Source organism: Macrobrachium nipponense, chromosome 18 (assembly GCF_015104395.2).
Source record: "Macrobrachium nipponense isolate FS-2020 chromosome 18, ASM1510439v2, whole genome shotgun sequence".
NCBI lineage: Eukaryota > Metazoa > Arthropoda > Malacostraca > Decapoda > Palaemonidae > Macrobrachium > Macrobrachium nipponense.
Genome location: NC_087211.1, coordinates 51,329,746 through 51,344,793, shown reverse-complemented (window position 1 = coordinate 51,344,793; position 15,048 = coordinate 51,329,746). Strand labels below are relative to the sequence as shown.

At 40.7% G+C, this 15,048-nt stretch overlaps 2 protein-coding genes across 2 annotated transcripts in view; one reads left to right on the top strand and one right to left on the bottom strand.

The window, feature by feature from the left end:
- LOC135197333 (E3 ubiquitin ligase RNF121-like) overlaps positions 1–14,460 on the top strand; it is a 23,550-nt gene extending 9,090 nt beyond the window's left edge. The window contains exons 2-7 of the mRNA XM_064224474.1: positions 7,548–7,629; positions 7,787–7,928; positions 11,265–11,419; positions 12,035–12,263; positions 12,440–12,646; positions 14,347–14,460. Of these exons, the coding sequence (XP_064080544.1) occupies positions 7,548–7,629; positions 7,787–7,928; positions 11,265–11,419; positions 12,035–12,263; positions 12,440–12,646; positions 14,347–14,460 (929 nt within the window). The remainder of the gene's footprint in view (positions 1–7,547; positions 7,630–7,786; positions 7,929–11,264; positions 11,420–12,034; positions 12,264–12,439; positions 12,647–14,346) is intronic.
- LOC135197053 (E3 ubiquitin ligase RNF121-like) overlaps positions 1–15,048 on the bottom strand; it is a gene marked incomplete at its 5' end in the record, with an annotated part of 56,345 nt that overhangs the window by 18,027 nt on the left and 23,270 nt on the right.

Sequence of the window (15,048 nt, the reverse complement as noted above, 5' to 3'; positions counted from 1 at the left end):
AGTCACCTGTTTCCACAAGAGACAGTGAGAGATATATCTAAGTCGTTATCCGGAAAAGGCTACTCAGGATCTGCTTGCGCAGTCGGCGAAAAGACTAAAACCAGCAGTTACCTTTGGCTAAAAGAGAAGAAAGCCTGCTTTTCAGCAACCCTTTCGAGGGAGAACGACGGCGAGACCCTCTCTTAGGAGTAGGAGACCGGTTAAGAGAGGAAGATCAGCACGTAAGCCCTTCCTAAACCACAATGAAAAAGTAGTCCTCCAGACTACAGTAGGAGCCAGACTGCTGAAAGTTTGCGAAAGTCTGGGCTCAGAGAGGGGCGGACAACTGGTCCCTCTCTATCCTCGAGAGAGGATACCTTATCCCTTCAGGGAGAAGCCTCCTTAACAACAACTCCAAGGGAGTTAACAGCAAGATACCGAGATTCCTTTAAAGAACCAGGCCTGCTTCAAACTAGTAGAAGAAATGATGGACAAAGAGGCGATAGAAAGGGTTCAAGACCTTCAATCTCCAGGGTTTTCTACAACCGTCTTTTTCTTGTACCAAAAGCATCAGGACAGTGGAGACCAGTCCTGACGTAAGTGCCCTGAATTGCTTCGTTGTTAAAAACGAAGTTCACGATGGAGACGACTTTCCTCCGTTCTTGCAGCGCTTCGTCCAGGGGATTGGATGGTGTCCCTGGACCTTCAGGATGCCTATTTTCATGTACCTATCCATCCCTCGTCCAGGAGGTACCTAAGATTCATGGTACAGGGCAAAGTTTTTTTTTTTTTTTTAACAATTTCGAGCCCTATGCTTCGGTCTTGCCACGGCCCCTCAGGTGTTCACGGGCTTTATGAGGGAATGTCGCTCATGGCTTCATATCGAAGGAGTAAGAATCTCGTTGTATCTCGACGATTGGCTGATCAGGGCCCAATCAAAAGATCGTTGTCTGGAGGACTTGAAATTAACACTGGATCTAGTTCAGTCCTTGGGACTGTTACTAAACTCGGGAAGTCCCAGATGAATCCCCAGCAAAGCACTTGTCTATCTGGGGATTCTGATGGATTCTCGGGGTTTTCGTGTGTATCCATCAAAGGAAACGACAGGAGAGATGTTTACAGAAAGTGACGACCTTCCTAGAGAAAGAACAATGTTCCGCGAGGGAATGGATGAGTCTTCTCGGGACCCTTTCCTCGTTGGAACAGTTCGTTTCTCTAGGGAGGCTACACTTAAGACCCCTACAATTCTTCCTCAGAGAGAAATGGGATCAGAAGCACAAGAGCTTTCGGACTCCTTCAGCTCTCGGAGAGCATAAAAAAGGACCTCAGTTGGTGGTTAGAGCCAAACAGATTGAATCAAGGGCTCTCCCTTCAGTTTGTCGAGCCTCGCCTAGTGTTATTCACAGGACGCCTCGGAAAAAAAGGATGGGGAGCGACTCTAGCTCGAGAGAAGTGTCAGGCACCTGGAATGGGAACAGGTGTCCTGGCATATCAACAAGAAGGAACTGGCAGCAGTCCATCTAGCTCTCGTTCACAATTCGAACCTCAAGTATTGGGTTCCGTGTTGCAAGTGAATTCGGACAACACGACAGCTCTAGCCTATATAAGGAAACAGGGAGGGACTCACTCCTTCTCCCTGTTCGAGAAAGCAAAGGAGCTTCTTCGTGGACCGAGGAAACCGGCGAATAACTCTTTCTAACCAGGTTCATCCAGGGGGACGAAGAACGTGAAGAGCAGATCTTCTGAGCAGAAGAGATCAGGTCCTTTCTACGGAATGGACTCTGCATCAGAAGTGTGCGACGAGATTTGGGACCTCTGGGGGAGACCCAATATCGACCTGTTCGCAACGAATTGGAATGCGAGGTTGGAGAACTACTGCTCTCCGATTTCAGATCCAAAGGCAGTTGCAGTGGACGGTCTCCTTCTGGATTGGAAGGGGATCGACGGGTACGCTTTTCCTCCTTTCAAGATAATAGGAGAGGTGGTAAGGAAGTTCGTTTCGACGGAGGGAACCAAACTGACCCTCATCGCCCCATTCTGGCCAGCCCAAGAATGGTACACAGAGGTTACTGGAATGGATGATAGATTTCCGAGGGCCCTTCCACTGCGGAGGATCTTCGCAGAAGCCCCACTTCGACAGATACCACAAAAACCTCCCGCTCTCAGTTCTGACTGCCTTCAAGACTGTCGAAAGGACTCGTCAGAGCGAGGGGGTTTTCACGCGAAGGCTGCAAAGGCAATTGCTAGAGCCAGAAGACCTTCAACTCTTCGCGTGTACCAGTCGAAGTGGGAGGTGTTCCGAAGATGGGCCAAGTCCCAGAAAGTATCCTCTTCCAGTACCTCTGTAAATGAAATAGCGGATTTTCTCCTTTATTTGAGGGAGAAATGCAATCTGGCCGTTACCACAATAAGGGGATATAAAAGCATCCTCTCATCTGTTTTTAGACATAGAGGCCTTAATATCTCGGAAGACAAGGATCTGCATGACTTGTTAAGGTCCTTTGAAACCTCGAAGGCCAAGACTATAAAGACACCTAGTTGGAACCTGGATGTGTCCTTAGATATTTAATGTCCGAGAAATTCGAACCTCCTCAAAATTCCTCATTCAGAGACTTGACTATAAAGAAACTCTCTCTCTTTGCACTAGCCTCTGCTAAGAGAGTTAGTGAAACTTCAGGCTTAGAAGGAACTGTGGGCTTTAAGGAAGATTCTGCAGTATGCTCTTTAATCCCCTGTTTTTAGCAAAGAACGAAAATCCTTCTAAACATGGCCAAGGACTTTGAGATTAAGGGACTGTCCTCTTTGGTAGGGAGAGACTTAGAGAGGACATTGTGCCCAGTCAGGTTCCTCAAGTTATACCTAGAGAGGAAGAAGCTACTTGGTGGAAATGTAGATAGCCTTTGGTGGTTCGTAAGAAATCCTAAGAGGATGATTTCTAAGAATGCTCAAGCGTATTTTATTAAAGACGTTATCAAGAAGCGCATGCTTCCTGTGAAGAGGAACATTTAAGGCTTTCTAAGAGTCAAAGCACATGAGTCAGAGCTGAGCTACCTCTTTAGGCGTATCATAGGAATATGTCGATACAGACTCTTTGTCGAATCCACCTATTGGAGGTGCAATTCGGTTTTGCATCAAATTACTTAAGAGACGTGCGAGTCACTTATGACAAGTGCTTCTCTCTCGGACCGTTCCGCGTGTCTGCGGATTCGTTGCTGGGGCAAGGAGCTGAACCTAATCCTTTATAGTTAGTTAAGTTAGTATTTTTAAACGTTTTTTGGTGTTGTTTTTTTATGGTCGATTGGAAGGAGTCTTGGGAATGCTCCTTTCAAATCGTAGTGTTAACAAATGTAGTGTGGTCAGGTGGTCGGGATTGGTTTTTTCGTGCTCCTTGTTAGTGATTTGGACCTAGGCTCTGTCATGTAAGAGGGTTAGTCCCCGTTGATACGACAAAGGTGAAGGCTCTACCATGTAATGGGCCAGCCCCCATTGGTATGATCCAAGACAAGGCTCTGTCAAGTAAGCGGGCTCGCCCCATTGACATGATCCAGAAGAGCTATCAGTGTCAGGTCTCATCCCCACTGAAACTCTTCAGGCAAGCAGACTCATAGACAGTAATCATGAAGTCTTCTGCCCAATAAGGTAGGAACCAAGGTTTTAATAAGTTTTTTTTTATATTTATGACCTACACAGATGTTGTTTCCCCTGTTTTTTTATTGTTATTTTATATTGAGTAACTATCTCTTACCCGCCACCAAGGTGTCAATCAGCTAAGTATATATCTGCCGGGGAAGTTGCATGTACAAAAATGATATTGTTAGTATACAATAAAGTTTTGTACATACTTACCCGGCAGATATATACGATGAATGGCCCACCCATCCTCCCCTCAGGAGATAGGCGTAAGAGAAAAATCTGGTCTGAAAACGGGAATGGTTCCGGATCCCGCCACCCAGCGGCGGAGAGGGTGATCACCTGACCTACCTGTAGCGTGTGCCGCGAGTTTTGATTCTGTCGGGACGTCAGAGACATAAGCTAAGTATATATCTGCCGGGTAAGTATGTACAAAACTTTATTGTATACTAACAATATCATTTTTGGACAAATTGTCATATTCTAATTGAACTGCAACTCGGGGTTGCCTGCAACCTCCCAGGAGTTTTCAGTTTCAATTTTATATACTTATGGTTTTGTCACGACAACACCATTTCAAACTTTTATATTTACCGAAATCGTTTCGCCTAAATATAATTGCTCGAGCATATCTTTTATGCTCGGTAGTTCTAGCCGAACGCATTCCTTCGTGGAATAATGGATTACCTGGCAACTCAGGATGACGAGTCAGCGAGAGCTCAGGCTCAACTACTGCGTATTGAACTGCTGATAGCGCTCAGTATCAGCTGGGCCCTCCGAGATTCACGGTCATGTATGTCTCTCTCTCCCTGCTTTGATTGACTACCGAACCGTATCTCTGCCCAACAATCATGAACTTAGGTCTCTGATTAACGGGGATTCTCGCAATAATGAGGACCATCTACTGCTGTGACGCTAGATTCCATCGCCTTTCGACATTGCGAGAATTTTCAACAGAGATATCTCTTGGACTCTTTCATCTTTCTTTCTGTTTACCGCACGGTAACAGAAGTCTGTACAAGTCTCCGCTGCATAGCACTGCGATAATGCGAATGATTTTGCAGACATCTGAGTTTTTTTTTTGTCTTTAAAATATCTCGTATTCGTAGGTGTAACAATTGTTCATTGTTCAACCCGAATTACAAGATGTGTCAGAAAGACACGCCTACTCTCCGACCTGACAGCCTCTACTTCCAAATGTTCAGCCCATGAGAAGCAGTTATTCAGGCGGCTTTTCCCCTGTGTTTTCATTACTGAAGAACGCCCCGCTTTCATTGCAACTTACGACTTCTCACCGGACAGCAATGAAATAGCGGTTAGCGTTTTCAGTCATTTGTAAGCACAGGTTATGAATCTTGAGAATCCTTCTCTCGATTCATCTGTGAAGACGTAGGTTGCATTCAATATCTACCTTCGTCTTCAACGGTACTAGTGTTGTTTCCTCCTTAGCTGAGATTCAACAACCATGAGATGTTTTACCTTCAGGGACCTCGGTCTCTATAAGGCAATTGACTTTCGCCTGTTGGGCACATGCCTTAAGAGAATCATCACCTCGCTGTCCGGCATTGGTGACAAACAAATACATTATTGTTTGGTCTCTCAGGCCATAACCCTTTAAAGGCGAAAGGTCACGGTACTTTTTACTCGGATGCTTGACAACTTGCCTCCTACCGAACGCCAGTCAGTCGGCAGCTGTCAGAGCGGCCGAGTCAGTTACGAACTACGCTGTTGACTTAGTTCGGTTGTTACAGAGCAATCATTACTTCGTTTAATAGCTTGTCACAGTACCCATACCATTGACACCCACCATGGAGTGTCGGTGTCCTATCCACTACCGAGAACTTCGCTGCATGGGGATAGGAGGATGCGAGAGACTTCGTGGCAAACGGACAGACCAGTATGGGTACTGGGACATCACCGAAGTAGAGAAGAGGGATAGGCATGCGACTATTTCCTTCTTTTCCTCTGAGGAACTGCATGACTTCTCCTGCGAAGTCAAGCATCCAGGGGATGGGGATCCGTGACGCTCGATTTCGTACCGAACTTCGTAGCGAAGACTCAGAACCCTTCGGTCCCTGACGATTGGTTGAGTCGTTCACAATCCCCTCCTAATGGGACTTCACGCCTTCGATGCGAAGGAGATGCTGCCTTGTCCGCAAGAACTTCTCCGTGGCGCAGGTACTGAGGCAGGGGTCTGGTCCAAACCAGACCACATGCCCTTCCTTCTACCTTCAGGATATTGCCCACAGGTCCTTGGATCTTTTTCCTTGGGGAACCCGTGGTGGCTGCTCAACACGTTGTGTAGCGAACCCAGACCCTCACAGGCTGAACAGCATCGAGTCCTGGTGTGACCGTAAGAATGGATGAGTGAATGAGAGTGTGACTGGCTCCTCTTCCCATCTTTCTCTCGACCTGTGTTAGAGGGACACGGTCGTCACCCTGCTGGATAAGGACAAGATGCAGGTGAGCTACTCAACAGAGCCCCATCCTACCCTTTCACTAGGGATAGGAGCGTATATCCACCACTTCCTCCAACAAGGGGAGGAAGTGGATGCCAGCTTGAGACAACCCATACTTTATGTTGCCTCTTGCAAACAGGAACAAGTTTCTTGCTTGCTGGTACGAAGAGATACGCTTGCCTCTCTCTTAGTAACTCGGCCCAGAGGTCTGACCATTGATCCTGCGGTGCACACCCCGATCAATCAGACAGAGGCTTGGATCCCATCCCTCGCTCTTACGACCAGGGAGGCATTCCAGGGATGGACGAACACCAGTCTGTTCATCAAAGACTCAGATTCCTCCCCCACCAAGAAGTGAGTCTTTCCTATTGTTTAAAGGACGATGGTTTTGTATTACGTATCGGAACAAATGACAATTTGTCGAAAACAAATGCATTTTTTCCTAAACTATAAACAAACCTGAGGTCCTTTATATATAGTCCCTCCTCATGCCACCCCTCACTCTGCGTATTTTGCATGGGCCAAAAGCAAAAGTGATTTGTTTACCTCCCAGTCGCGCCTGTCGGACAAGCAGTTAACTACCGTTCTCCCCCTTGTTCGAAAGCTTTACGACCGTTTCCAGCTGCCGCTAGCTACTTCCTATTGTTAAAGGACCTCAGGTTTGTATAGTTAGGAAAAATGCAATTTTCGACAAATTGTCATATTATATATGCTTGAACCTGTACTGGAATTTTATAACTTCTTTAGTATTCATTTTTATATCTTGAAATACTATGCCTGTATAACAGTGAAGACTTTGTTTGGATATGGATATTGTAAAACTTTTTTTTTTTCTCTCGGTCCAAACTATGGTAAATAATAAACAAAATCAGCTATTTTAGGTTTAACGTAACCTCTCCAAAATCTTTAATGCTTTGATAAAATTTACCCTTATTTTGCAAATATCATAGTCAGATTACTAATTGTACTTTCCCAAGAAAGTAGAAGTTTCAGCCAACATATTTTTTTTTATTGTTTTAAAATTAGGAGTGATCTCATCAAAGCTTGTGGTATTTCGGTGCAGCATTTTTCCTCCACTCACTTTTGAGTGTCTTCCTCACAAACTGTGTTTCTGACCATCATTAAGTAAGGTATCTCAGCCTGTGACCCTGAACACTGAATATTCAGATTTCATTACTGGTACTTCACCAGTGATTAAACAGATATGCTCCAAAGTAATATTAGAGATGTCATATGTAATGGAAATGTTTTTCACATTCAGCTCTGCTCTTGTCATTTTGTAGTAGGGAAGTGAGATTACTGACCCTACTAAAGTATGACAACATAGAACTTTAGGTCATATCATATACAGTATGTACTGTGCATACAATAATTTACGTACTGTGGTAAAGGATGAAAATCTCAGGCATAAATGCTTATAGGTACTTTTAGAGACCACATCACTGTAGGTTTTTACTGTATTGTTTTTTGTATCATTAGAAGTACATGGCTCTAATACACTTTCTTTTTTAACTTTTCAGACTGACCAAGAATCATTATTATCTGAAGAGGAAAAATGGCGGTAAGTTTTATGCTCTGTAGTAGTATGTTTCTGCAATGTTTATTAGTATGTAATATATTGCCATACATATTTAGTTGATATTGTAGGACTGAAATTATCTCAACCATTTTTAAACTTGAAAGTGACAGTGATATCATTTGGCACTGTTTATCCCTAGCTTGGAACACCTTCGTCTCCACGAGAAACACAGGGGTCACGAAGAAATGCATGCAGAAATGGTGCTAATATTATTAGCGGTCACAGTTGCATCACAGATTGGTTTAGTGGCTTGGAAGAAGCACCACTACAAATCTTATCAGGTAGGGAATATGACTAACGTTTTACAACACAGTATGTAGATTAAGCATACTTTTCAAATCAAATTTGTAAAGCAATGAGTTTCTGTTACAAACATTGAAGATTGGAGTTGCTTTCTTGGTTAGTATTTGTGAGCTGGTAGGAGCTTCTCATCCAAAAGTTGTTTTTTTTAATAGATATACCACTGTCATTGTATAATCCTTGCTTTTTAATTGAAGTCGACTTAGTGATTTCATATATAGTCATAGGAAGAGAATTTTATATTGAATGGGTGGATCTGACAACTGTTTTGTGATGGGAATATAAAACTTGACCTTTTTGGGAATTTTGTGTGTTTAACCATTAAGAACTGCCATAATGTTTAAGATGCTATACGTATCTAGTTATGCCTACTTTTGACATGGATATTTTACAGTTTTGTCTCTGTTTTGTGTTTATGAAAGTTAAAGGTGCATAGCTTGCACAGTATTTTCATAACTTTTATTATTTTCAGTAAAGGTATTGCCTTACTGTAGTTACACAGCAGAGTTTGATTGTACATTATTATATATTATGTTCATAATGCTTTAGGTAGAGATGAAGCAACTCTACAAAGTTTTTGTCCTAATCAAAATAAACTATTGTCTTACATATCGGAGTATTTGCAGGACCAGTTTTAAAAGGTTGTTGAAGCCTAGTAACAAGATAGTTAGTTTGTAGTTGTGCGAGTAATGGTACTACTCAGTCACACCACCTGTTGTTGACCCAGGACTTTTTGTTTGGCTGCTGTCCTGTGGAGGCATCTTATCCATTCTTGCTGGCTAATGCTGTTGAAGCAGTGTAAGTGTTTTCTGACATTATGATTACCATGTATGGATACTGTTCAAGGTAATCAAAAGTTTTGGTTGCCTAATTGAACAAAGTAGACATGGAGGATGAAATAGAATATATGGTTGACTTATGTTGCCCTTGACTATGGTTCCTCACCATTTCTGTCCATTTTACAGGGGTATGATCTGCGTTGTGGATTTGCCATGTGAGGTATGTGGCCCCTTTGCAGTAGAAATACTCTGGGAACAAGCGCAGAAAGCCAAAAATTATTTGCCAGTATTTTTTGGGTGAGACATGCTCTTTCTTTTTGACACTTTTATGCTAAGTCCTCTACTGCTGCCAGTGTTCCCCTCCACATAGTCTTGACCCTGCCCAGTTTGGGATGAATATGCACATGGAAAATGAGTCCCAACATATGTTTTCCACTTCAGGTGGCTCAGGTACTCATGGACTGTCACTGCTTATGACCGCAATGCTCCAGGTATGACATTGGCTTCTGTAGAATACCAAAGATAACATGGCCTATCATTTGCATTCTAAAGTGCTGTATGTTTTGTGCCGTTTTGAACAACTGAGTTCTGGCTAAGGGGTATTCTGCATATCCTGTTCATTAGGTCTTCTTGCTTAACCCTTCAATCTTTTTTATTTCCTGTTGGAGGAACCCTCCTAGTTTCTTTGCGTGCAGTTGGATTTTCGGTCATTTTTTCAGCTACTTGGCCCAACCACATCCTCAAATGTTTTAGGAAAGAAGGGTAAAACATGGTCAGAGTAAGGTGAAGAAGCTGAAGCATGCTTCTTCCTCTTACCCTGATTGTTTGACTCATCCTCCAAATCTTCCTCCTCATCCTGTAGGAACAGTATGGCCTTTAACAAGAGCTTTACTCTTCACTAAAGAGAAAGGGCAGTGCAAGCTTGCATACGCATATCCTACCACTTTGATGAGGTCAGCCTGGAGTTCCACCCTTTGTTTTCCCATATTTCTTTGTAGGGGAGGATCACTTTTTCTCATATTGTTCATATGATGGGAAGAATCAGCACAGCCTATATGTACCAAGGGGAAAAATACCAGGCATCTAGATTTTGAACATGCATGACAAATCACCACATGATACTTTTCTCAGATATTTGGGTGACTTATGTGTGTTTTTGTATTTTCTGATGCTGCACGTGTGTACGATCATACTGATGGTCTCTTACCTTCCACGAGTCCATGTCAGGCTGTACCAAACCGAGAGTATTTTTACAATAATTCAGATTATTTTAATTGTTTCGTGAATGCAGGGTTTATAATTCTACGTTCATTTGACTCAGGAAGAAGGAAGTTTCTATAAGGAAGTTTATACTAAATCTCTGAAACTTAGTCTGTGCTCAAACAAATATTGAATCCCTGAGATAGCACCCATATTTTGTGATGTTGACCTACACCAAGAAAACCTGTCTGGACTGCAGCTTGCAAAGAACTCACCACTGTTGCCCAAGTCCTTGTTAATAAAGGCTATGCAAATATGAGAAGACTCATAAGTGTGATAGGAAAAAGGTGTAATAACCAAGAACAACAGCAGGGAGATGCAAGGTCACCCCAACCGAACAAACTGTACCAAGTATTGACTAGAATGTCTTCTCTACCAACTTAGCCTAGTAAATCAGCCTCATCATTTAACGCAGAAATAGCTACGCAACTGTCAATAAAAAAATAATAGCTATGTTGAGGGAGGATGTCCTAATTCTTATTTATTATCAAACATTCCCATAACACATTTTTAAAATAAGATCTTGAACTAGTAGTACCTACAAAGAGGCACCAGCTACAATCTTGTTACTATCCATCAAATTTAGGCTTTGATGGGGAAAATACTTCTAGTATTTAAAACGAGACTGTGAAAGACCTTACCTGCCTGAAGCCTGAAGTACATGGCAGCTAATTGTCTACTAAAGAGAGAGAGAGAGAGAGAGAGAGAGAGAGAGAGAGAGAGAGAGAGAGAGAGAGAGAGACGAGAGAGAGAGAGAGAGAGAGAGAGAGAGAGAGAGAGAGAGAGAGAGATGTATACATTGAACTTGTTGCTACCTTATTGCCAAGATTGCCAACTACATTTTGCTATGTTCATGCCTCACCCAGTTTCTTCATATCCATCCAACTTTAATATAATGGAGATAACAATGTAAGCATTGGAATTAAAATAAACATGTATTTAAAAATTTTTTTTTCTAGATTTTCCATTACAGTTTATGATTTACGGTATGATTTACATGAAGATAAAAGTAATAAAAAAATTGCATGACAAAATTTTTTCTAATAATTGTCTGTAGTCTTCGATATGTATGTTTAAAAGATGGATTTATTTTTATATATATGTATAGAATGGTTTTCATGTGAGGTTTCCTGAAATATATTTATTTATGTAATTTTCTAGTAACAGTTTCAATTTTTTGTATTTTGTAAGTCTCATCTTCAGTGTTTCTGATGTAAGAGTTGATAATCACATGGTTGTATCTAAGGTCCTTTATGAAACATGCTTCTCTTATTTCAGCTTGTGAGCATGTTGGGTGTGTGGATGATCCCATTCATCTTATGTCTTCATAATCACTGGTGGCGTTTCATCTTTATATGGCTGTTGTTTTCATCCATAACTGTTATAGTAGTTAAGAAAGCCTTAGAAAGGCCCTTAGATCCTACTACCCCAAGGTAATTATTGTGTTTTTTTCAGGATGATTCTCATTCATTGTCAACAGTAACATTATGCTTGCTATTTTTTACTGGACATTTTATTAGCTTTCAAGTTTTGTTGAGGATATGTTAGTTTTCAGTTAGAATAATAATTATTCAGAATGTTAACTTTATGAAATTTGGCAAGTAAGTCCTACAACACTAGGAGAGGTGTTCCTGGATATTTGTGAATTTGTTGTAAATTTTTAGTATTAATTAACCTAGTCATCGTAACATGTTCAGTAATTACTTGTTGGCAAAATAATGGACACCATACATTTAAGTAATTTACTCCAGCTGTTGGAAAAAGTTAAGTCTGACCCCAATTTTAAGTGTATTGCAAAATTGTCTGACCCCAATTTTAAGTGTATTGCAAAATTACCATTGATGGAATCTTTTTATACAATGAAAATTTTTTTTGATTTCTTTCAGTACTATAAACAGTGTTTGGAGAGTTAAATCCATTATATATTTTGAGAGGAAAAAGATTGTTGATTTCAGTGTTTAGGAAAGGCATCAATAGTTTTCTTTTGCTTAAAGAAAATGGCATTTTTACCCCTTCAGTTTGACTATATTGAATGATTTCCATTTCAGACAAGTGTACAAATGGTTTCTGCTAATTTACAAGATATGCTGTGGTTTAGGAATGGTGGGCTATGCCATAATAATGTTCACCATGATGGGTTTCAATTTACTATTTGGAGTGAAACCTAATGTTTGGATGGACAGTGGCCTTCTGTTCATCTTTTATGGTCTTTATTATGGTGTCTTAGGCAGAGATATGGCTGAAGTCTGTGCAGATAAAATGGCTTCTCACATTGGGGTAAGTTCACTTCTCTGCTGGTTGGACTTGACAGTGAATTATAGAGTATTTGTCATCAATTGTGATTTTATTATAATGCACTATTGATATATAATAGAAGTAGTTTTTATGTTTTCACATAATCGGTATTATTTTGAGGAGTAATTCTGTCATTAATAGAAACTTTTTCATTTTAGTATTACACTCCACATGGAATGCCAACACGTACGCTTGAGCCTGGTGTATGTGCAGTATGTGGAAATCCTCAACTTGTTCCCGAAGGAGAGGAGGGTATCATAGAGAACACTTATCGGCTTTCATGCGGTCACACTTTTCATGAGTTCTGCATCCGTGGATGGTGTATTGTTGGTAAAAAGCAGACATGTCCGTACTGTAAAGAAAAGGTAAAATGTTGTTACCAAATAAGGTTGTTAAAAATTCCTTTTGTAACAAGTGTTAGTAATGTAATGGTGAAGGTGAGATGATGAAATAATTTCTTTCACCACAAGCTCATCACTTTTTATGTAGCCTTTAGTGCCTTTACTTAAATTCCTAGACACTTCATTGGAGACTGCTAAGGATCAGCATCAATGACACCACAAGAGTCTTTTGACATCCAAAGATTACCATGGCCTAGTTGGTTAGTTCATCCCACATCTCAAGTCGTAGATCATCATAGGCCTACTAAAGTCATCTAGCCCAGGCTTTTACCAAGAGATATGCGCACAATTTGTCCTCGAAACCTTTATGCTGCACTGCATTCGCTTCTCATTATTTTCTTTTGACTAGGGCTGCTTCATGTGACTTGTGACCTCATCTGCTATATTTTTGGTCTTGTAGTCCTTCACCAAAGACAGGAAGCTACCTGTTTTCATCTCCTTGAAAGTCATGGAGTTACCACCCTAGCCAAGAGAACCAGGTTTGACAAAGATTTAGATGAAATCCATGTTAATTAGGATAATGAATGAATCAAGATTCCTCCAGGTCAGCAGGAAGATATTTTTTTTCTTAATTTTTTTTTAATAATGAGATCCTTGGATGGATTTGTGGCCTTTTTTGGCATTGAGAGGTAGCAGGAGCCGAGTCGTCATGGCCTGCTTGACTAACTTTGAAGATTTACCCCATTATCTAATCTGGTGAATCCTTAGGACACCCTGGATGATGGTGAATGATAAAACTTTTAAATTACAATTCTTTTATATTACTTCCTCCAACTGCAGGTGTGATATTGATAAATTTCTCTCCGTCCTTCTTTGATGTTAAAAATGACCAGACTATTTTTCCTTCAACCTATTCCTGAGTAAGAGTGTTAGCAATGTTGCAAATTCAAACAAGCTTATTGTCGGCGGTCGGGACGTGCCTTTGGCTTCATTTTTCAAAATTGCAGCACCGAAAATTGTTGTTCATTCTTTGCTCCTTCCCAATAGACATAAGGTAAAAATATGTTTGAACAGAGTAATGAAACTAGTTCTATTTTGTGTATGTGTAATTCCATTACTAGAAGTTACTTCGATTCAGTTTTGAAGGTTATAGAATGTTCTCAGTGACTAGCTGAAATAACATGTCCATGGTAGAATTTTAACCTGGCTTTAAAACTTGATATTGATAAGCCATTCTTGCAAGGAATAATTTGAATCAGTAAATAGGGGAGAAATCCATTTTGGTCCGAAAAATTGATTACTTTGTTGAATTTTATTGGATTTGAAAACCGTTTGAATATTTAAAAACCTGTCAGGAGAATCTTTTGGGGAATTTCTGCCTTAGATTGTCTGACTGGCCCACTGACATGTGGTTCTCCCGAGACTACATCAGACTGTATACTCTATAGGTTTGTCATTCCAGATACTCGCTGCTTTCACTTCTAGACAGATTGGTTCCATGCTCAGGTAGCTCATCCAATGACCTGACTAAAGCTTGGCATTTCTAATTTGCTGTCTTCCACTGACTTTCAAGATTTGTTTGCCCATTAAAGGATTAAAGGCTGTCAGGATATACCTCCTTGGCTTAAGAATTTTAGAACATATATCTTAAGTGGTTTTTGTCCCCAGTAATAAAAAATTGAATAATTTCAAAAGAATTTGATTTAAATTTTTTGGTCTTACAGAAAAATCACTTTAAGGATTATAAATTTGTATCAAAAGATAAGGCTCTTGAGCGGAAGGTCAAGAGTCATGAAATTAGGACACAATTAACTTTGTTCCACAAAAGAAGCATATGAGCATAATTTCAATTTTAGTAGCAGGGAGCTGGGCCATACTAGTTTTGCAAAATTTTAATGTATATTTTCTATAACCCGTGATTGTGGCATGTCAGGTTTTGTCTACTAACATAATGTACTTAGGTATGATCAACTCATCTTCACAGCTGTCTGGTTAAATTATGCAAGAAAAATAATAATAATCCCCTTGATACATCCTATGGCAATCTTTTCTCATGTACGTATAGTTTGAGGGTTAGTCACTTCTATGCATTTCTGTAGGAAGTACTTGTGATTTCCTTCCTATTCCACAAATACAGCTGAGGGTTTAATGACAAGTGTTTTTGTCCTTTCGTGATCCCCGTAATATCCAGAGGTTTTTGTCCCTGTAGGGTGGTAGTCCCATTAGTGCACCTGTAGGCATTACTTATGTTTTTTTTACAGCGTGCCTTTGCCCCTTAGCTGCAACCCCTTTTGTTCCTTTTACTGTGCCTCCTTTCTTATTCTCTTTCTTCCATCTTACTTCCCACCCTCTCCTAACAATTGGTTCATAGTGCAACTATGAAGACTTCCTCCTTTTACACCTCTCAAACTTTACTGTCAGTTTCC